This window comes from Peromyscus leucopus, chromosome X, assembly GCF_004664715.2.
Source record: "Peromyscus leucopus breed LL Stock chromosome X, UCI_PerLeu_2.1, whole genome shotgun sequence".
Taxonomy (NCBI): domain Eukaryota; kingdom Metazoa; phylum Chordata; class Mammalia; order Rodentia; family Cricetidae; genus Peromyscus; species Peromyscus leucopus.
In genome coordinates, this window is record NC_051083.1 from 136,555,431 (window position 1) to 136,562,691 (window position 7,261).

General features: G+C 46.7%; 1 protein-coding gene across 1 annotated transcript; it reads left to right on the plus strand.

The window, feature by feature from the left end:
* Positions 1-5,176: 5,176 nt before the first annotated feature.
* Positions 5,177-7,005, plus strand: LOC114706234 (uracil-DNA glycosylase-like). Its single transcript, XM_037199042.1, is given in 1 exon segment — positions 5,177-7,005. A coding segment is annotated over 1 exon segment (912 nt). The 3' UTR covers positions 6,089-7,005.
* The last annotated feature ends 256 nt before the right edge of the window (positions 7,006-7,261 follow it).

The following is a 7,261-nucleotide window of genomic DNA, read 5'->3' on the forward strand; positions in this document are numbered from 1 at the left end:
TAAAATCTTTAAATGACTGGGTATGGTGATACATGCCTTTAAGCCCAGCACTTAGGAGGCAAAGGCAGGAAGTGTTTGAGTTTGAGGCCAGCCTGGTCTACATAGGCAACAGGCCAACCAAGGCTAAATACTAAGATTCTGTCTTTAGAAAAAAATTCAATTATTTTGGGATCATCACAGTAGTTTTAGAAAACAATTTATTCTGGGTATGGTGACATGTATAATCCTAGCACTTAGAAAGAGGGGCCTGGGCCGTGGCGGCGCACGCCTTTAATCCCAGCACTCGGGAGGCAGAGCCAGGTGGATCTCTGTGAGTTCGAGGCCAGCCTGGGCTACCAAGTGAGCTCCAGGAAAGGTGCAAAGCTACGCAGAGAAACCCTGTCTCAAAAAACCAAAAAAAAAAGAAAGAAAGAAAGAAAGAAAGAAAGAAAGAAAGAAAGAAAGAAAGAAAGAAAGAAAGAAAAAAAAGAAAGAAAGAAAGAAAGAAAGAAAGAAAGAAAGAAAGAAAAGAAAGAAAGAAAGAAAGAGGGGGCAAGAGGATTAGAAGTTCAAGGTCATCCTCCTCGGCAAAGTAAGCAAGTTGGAGGCCAGCCTATACTATGCAACACCTGTCTCCCGAAACATTTTTAACTTATTTCTCTGTCTCAGGGTAATCGCTTTCTCATTATACAATTTTCTCCTTTAAATTATACAGTTCAGAGGGTTTTTTTAATGTATTCAGAGTTAATTTTACAACATTGATATCTCCAAATTCTATACCCCGTTTCTCCTCCCAGCTCTTAGCAATCACTGATTTGCTTTTGTCTGGATTATACTTTTATGTGATATTTTGTGAAAATAGAATTGGAATATATGAACTTTTTGTGTCTGGCTTTCAAAAAGCATAATGTTCTTTGTATCTATGTACATGCACATGGAGGCCAGAGGACAACCTTTGGTGGTGATCCTCTGGTGCCTGCCATGTACCTTTCTGGCCTGGAACTCACCAATTAAGCTAGGTTGGCTAGCCAGGGAGCCTCTGGGATCCACCTGTCTCTGCCTTCCCAGTGATGGGATTATCAAGGTGAATCACCTTGTATGGCTTGTTTTACATGAGTTCTGGTGAATCACACTCAAGTCCTTGTTCCCATAAGGCAAGCATGACCTACTGAACTATCTCCCCAGTCTTGAGTGTAATGCTTTTGAGGTTCATCTATGTAGACTATGTTCATATCATTCCTTTTTTGAGGGAAAGGAATCATCTCTTGTAAGCAAAGCTGGCCTTGAACTTGCTCTGTAACAGGGTGACCTTGAACACTTGATCTTCCTGTCTCTCCCAAGTGGTCACTACTTTTTTATGGTCACACAATATTCTTGTTTACATAGACCCTATTTTATTTAATCTTTGAGTGAACATTTGGTTTGTTTACATTTTGTTTACATTTTTTGCTATTGTGAATAGTGACATTCTGAGTCATATATACAGATTTGTGTGTAGGTAACTATTTTTACTTTGTGTGTGTGACTGCCTGGAATTGCTGGGTTCTATGGTAATACTGTTTGCTTCTTCGTGTGTAGTATGAGTGTGCTTAAATACAGTTTATGAAAGAGTAAATAAAATGGGAAGACAATCAGCAATCTGTAAAGCAAATATAGAAGCCATTAATACAGGAAAGCCACAGTATAAGTGTCTATGCATTCATCTGGAAGTGCTAGATTCAGTATGCCTGAAACTCATAGTGCACATTTACACTGGCAGTATAAATGAGTCAACAAATGTACTCAATAGAAGTATAATTCCAAGAAGCAAAATAAAAGCCCCAAAGGCTCAATTCTGGCTTCTAGATTATGCTGGGCAGAAAAGGACAGATAAAAGCCAGAAGTGGTCGCTCACTCCCTTAATCCCAATACTTTGAAATCAGAGGCAAGCAAGCCTGGTCTACACAGTGAATTTCAGGCCAGATAGGGCAACATAAGTGAGACCCTGTCTCAAAATTAAAAAAAAAAAAAAAGAAAGGGACAGATATGGTAATAAGGACTCAAGAGCCATGATCATAAAGAAGAAAATGAGTTCCATTGCCAGGGATTGTTGTTGCCACTGGGTAGCCAAGGTATATAATATCCAAGTGATGGGGGCTGGTGCACAAAGCGTTTGAGGATGAAAAGTCCTTAATTCAACCAGTCTGGCAGTTTGTAGGCTCATGAACACCCTCTGAAAGATGTCATGGATCTTTGCACTTGGAACCAGTCCCTGAATCTTCTAATTCCCTACCATGAAGAAGTACCCGTCAGAGTTTGGAGCCAGCTATCTGGTTTTAAATCTAGACCTGTTAGTGGGAGGTGATTCCCTAGGTAACCTTTATGTCTCGATTTTTTCATCTCTAAAGGGGATAATAGAACTGCCAATAGAATATGTTTTAGAGCTGTGGTCAAAATTTTACAAAACTAAAACATGTCTATTTAGGCCCTCCATGTCCATCTATCTGGTGGGTTCCTACTTCCCCTCAGATCCAGCCATATCCCACTTGTCCCACCTCCTCAGCTGATCCTCACACTTGCCACCCTCCCGAAATTGACTGTATTGGGGTAGCGGCGATTCTTTTTTGCTTTTCCTCTCCTTTGCTAGCCCCCCTCCTCTGCAGCCCTGTCTGTTCACCTGCCCCTTCTTTCTCCAGTTCCTTGCTGGGACGCCCTCTACCCACCATTTGACTCTGCCTGGCGTTGGTATGTTGGGCCTGCCCGCGCCTGCCCGCAGTACCCTCCAATCCACTGGCGGGCTAGCATTTCGTCATTGGGTTTTGTACCGTCACTCACTTGGACACAGCCAATCATCTCACAAGAGCCTGAAGACGCGCTGGGCTAACAGCGAGGGTTAGCAACATGACCTCACAGTTATGTGCTCCCAGCCGCACTGGCACCGTTCCTAACCGCTAACAGAGCAGCCACGAACAGGGGAGGGAGGACCAACATAGGGACACAGGAGCCGGGTGAGGACAGCTAAACAGTGCAGCTGGGTTTGACAGTAGAGTGATTGAGATGGTAGGTAAGCATGTGCTTACCATAGAGTGCAGGGAGTTCCTTTCAACAGTCAGACGTTCAAAGCCTTTAGGGTCTTGGGACAGAACCCTCCCTACACAGCACATGCGCCACAGAAAAAGATACTAGGGGTGGCCTGTCTTACAACGGGAAACCATGGGACTTTCGTTCTACTGGTACTACTGTAGCCATCTTTTCTGCCAGTGAGATAACTTGTGGCTTTAGGATTCAGGAAGCCAGAAATGATAACAATTGTGATTCCCAAACTAGTTGAGGAAGACAAGCAACTAGCCAAAGAAATATTCAAAGCCAGAACCCAGGTACAGAATTGGGGTGGTAATTTCAGCAATCTGAAGGCTGAGACCAGACAGTTATGAGTTTAAGGCCAGCTTGGGCTGCATTAAAAAATTTTTTTTGAGACCAGGTCTTGCTATATAGCTTTGACTGACCTGGAACTCACTATGTAAATAAAGATGGCCTACAATTTTCAACAATCTCCCTGCCTCTGCCTGCCAAATGCTGGGATAACAGACATGTACAAACAGGCCTGGAATTTTTTAACTGCTAGGATGGAACCCAGGGCCTTGCATGTGCTAGGCAAGAAGTCTAACACTGAGTTAGATGCTCAGCCCATAAATCTTTGGTTTCTGCACCTCAGAAACCATTGAAGATTTTGGGGGAGTTGTGGCTTTACATCAGAATTTGTAAACACCAGTGAGAACTGCTCTCTGGGCTCATGGAACTCAAAAGAAATGTCAATTTTGATTTGCAAAGTTCATCCCGATGAAACAAGAAGAGAAGGGTGCTTCTCTTTTTACTCTCCTCCGTTTCTCATCTGATGGCCAGCTCCTCAGTGACTCCTTCCCAAAAGAAGTTCCTGCTCATGTAGGAACCTCAGAGAGAGAGAGAAAGGGAGGGAGGGAAGGTGGGGAAAGTCACAGGCAGGAGAGCACAGGATCCAGCCCTAGAGGCCAGATACTTTGAGTCACACTCTGCCTCTACCATGTGCCAACTCACAATTCAGAACAAGCTATTTAACTCTCCTGCATACTGTTTCCCTCATGTCTTGCCCTGGAAAATAGGGGTAGCATTAGCACCAACATCTTGGGGAGCTGCTGAGGATAAAACAAATTGGGTCCTTGGGAAGTACTTGAAACAGCCCAGCATATATAAAATATTCAGTCATTACTGCTGATCATATTACTGAGTCTCTGAGAATTATGCTCTCAGAAATATGACAGCCCTGGTCTTGCTCTTTGATGTACGTTCTAATTCTCAGGGATAGTGACAATCTCTATTGCTGTCAGTATGTGACTGTTGACCTACCTTCAGTTTCACCCCTTGGAGTCCTGTGTGTGACTCTGCTCTGCCAGGATTCCAGCAGTAAATGACTTTACCTGTAGCATAACCTCCTGTCTTTCCAGGACTTCCCAGCCTTCTCCCTAAGCTGTGGGAAGGTAGGCTTAGCTCCTGGGGGCTCAGAGGAGCTTCTTCACCTACTGTTATACATCAAAGCTGAAATGGACCCACTTCCTCCTAGATCCCTGTGCTGAGGCCAAGTTCAGGCCCATCTTGCATTTTCATCCTGCAGGTAAACCATCAACATCACCAGGTGTAGGTGAGGATGTTGGTCCTACTAAGTAATATGCTATAAGTTCAAAAGCTTCTACTCCAAAGACCATCAAGGCCCAAATACTAACTGGGCATGGTAGTGTATACTTCTAATTCCAACACTTGAGAAGCTGAATTAGGAGTATTGGTATGAGTTTGAGGCCAGTCTGGGCTACATAGAAAGTGCCAAGCCAGCTAGAGCTACATAGCAAGACCTTGTTATAAAAACAAAATGGGGGAGGGATGTCATTTTGAAGAGTTGCTCAAGGTAGACTGCCCTCAATAAGACCTTCTCTACTCTCTCTTGCTTTGGAACAATCTCTGTACGCTGTAAATATGTATTACTCTCATTGGTTAATAAAGAGATGACTGGCCTATAGCTGGGCAGGAAGAAATTGGACAGGAGAGCCAGACTAGGAGGATGCTAGGAAGAAGAAGGGCAGAGTCTGAAGAGTCGCCAGGAGATATAAAAGAAGCAGGACAGGGAGGCGGGCGGAGGGTGGCAGCGGCGGCGGCTCGGGCTCCGGCTCGGCCCCCGGTCGGCTCAGCCATGGGCATCTTCGGGCCGCGGCCTTTGGGGTTGGCCCGGAGCCTGTGAGCGCCGCGGGGGGGGGGCAGGCGGCGGAGTCTCACCCGCGACCCCGACTCCTGGCAGGCCAGCCCCGCCAAGAAGGCCCGGGTCGGGCAGGACGAGCCGGCCACGCTGCCCTCCTCGCCGCTCAGCGCCGAGCAGCTCGTCCGCATCCAGAGGAACAAGGCCGCGGCCCTGCTCAGGCTCGCCGCCCGCAACGTGCCCGCCGACTTCGGCGAGAGCTGGAAGCAGCAGCTGTGCGGAGAGTTCGGGAAGCCTTACTTCATTAAGCTCATGGGATTTGTTGCTGAAGAAAGAAAACATCACAAGGTCTATCCACCCCCGGAGCAGGTGTTCACGTGGACCCAGATGTGTGACATCCAAGATGTGAAAGTTGTCATTCTGGGACAGGATCCCTATCACGGACCTAATCAAGCTCATGGGCTCTGCTTCAGTATCCAAAGACCAGTTCCACCCCCGCCCAGTTTGGAAAACACTTTTAAAGAGCTGTCCACAGACATCGATGGTTTTGTTCATCCTGGCCACGGGGATGTATCGGGGTGGGCCAGACAAGGTGTCCTGCTCCTCAACGCTGTCCTCACCGTCCGCGCCCACCAAGCCAGTTCCCATAAGGAGCGGGGTTGGGAGCAGTTCACAGATGCAGTTGTGTCGTGGCTAAATCAGAACCTGACAGGCCTCGTCTTCCTGCTCTGGGGCTCTTACGCCCAGAAGGGCAAAGCCATTGATAGGAAGCATCACCACGTCCTGCAAACAGCCCATCCCTCCCCGTTGTCGGTGTACAGGGGGTTCTTTGGATGCAGACATTTTTCTAAAGCCAATGAACTGCTCCAGAAGTCTGGCAAGAGGCCCATCAACTGGAAGGAGCTGTGACCTTGCAGTGCAGGCCGCTTGTCTCCAGCAGTGCTTCTGAGAGGCCGCTGAAGCATTGACCATAGATGTCACTGAAAAAGTCCTGTTCTTAAGTTCCCGTGTGAGTGAAGAAAATGGAGAGATCTTTGTAAAGCGGTCACGAGCCAGCCGGGCCGCAGAAACCACAGCTTCGGCAGCCAGACCTCTTTTGACTGGCGCTAGACTTGAACTCTCCGGGCCAGGCAAGGTGGCCTGGCCGAACAAGCCCACTTCTCACAGACCGGTGGTCACATACTTGTCCTCTGTGAGCTGTATTGGGTTGGGGGAGAGATGGTTTTGGAGCTAAGTTTGGCGTCTGCCGCTGTTTACTTTTGCCTTTAGACGTAGTGGTCACAAGGTGTCCAGGTGTGTTCTTTAAAGGGCCTCTGTCTCAAGGAGCCCTTGGGTGTCTTGCGATCTTTGAGAATCTGTTTCCTGTTAGAAAGGGAGCGAGCGTGTTTTCCTGGCTCAGGAGGAGCGGCTGCCATCCATCCTGCTGCTCGTCCAGGCCTTTGCCTTAAGCAAGTGGTAAGGTTGAGCAGAGCAGAGCAGAGGGTTTGTGTTTGTTTTAAACGAGGGTGGGAGGTTTTCTTGTAGTACCTGTGGAGTCAGGGTTCCCACAGCAGACTGCCAGGTGTTGGTTTGTGTGTGACACTGGGGACCAACCCCAGGGTGCTGCTTTTTTTTTTTTTTAAATGGGCTGAATTCACACAGATTGTATTTCTCTGCAACGCTGGAGAATGTTGTGTCTTTTACAGGGTAGGCAGATAGATTATTTTTTTGGTCCTTTCTTTGAGAGACAATCTACTGAGTTCATACCTCAACCTGGATCCAGTGGATCCTACTGTTTAGAGAAGTGATCTGCCTGAGCAGGATAATACAGATCGTTGGAGTTTGGATTTGTAAAAAAAAAAAAAGAAGAAGAAGAAGAAGAAGCAGGACATGAACATGCCATACTGAGATAAGGTACCAAGCCACATGGTAGAACATAGATAAAATATGGGTGGAGCCAGAAGTTTTCCTGTGTCCTGCCTGGTCCTGCAGCTGCTTGGTCTCAAGTAAACACACAGAGGCTTATATTAATTACAAACTGTATGGCCTATGGCAGGCTTCTTACAATTTAACTCAGTCCATTCATATTAAGCTATGTAGCAT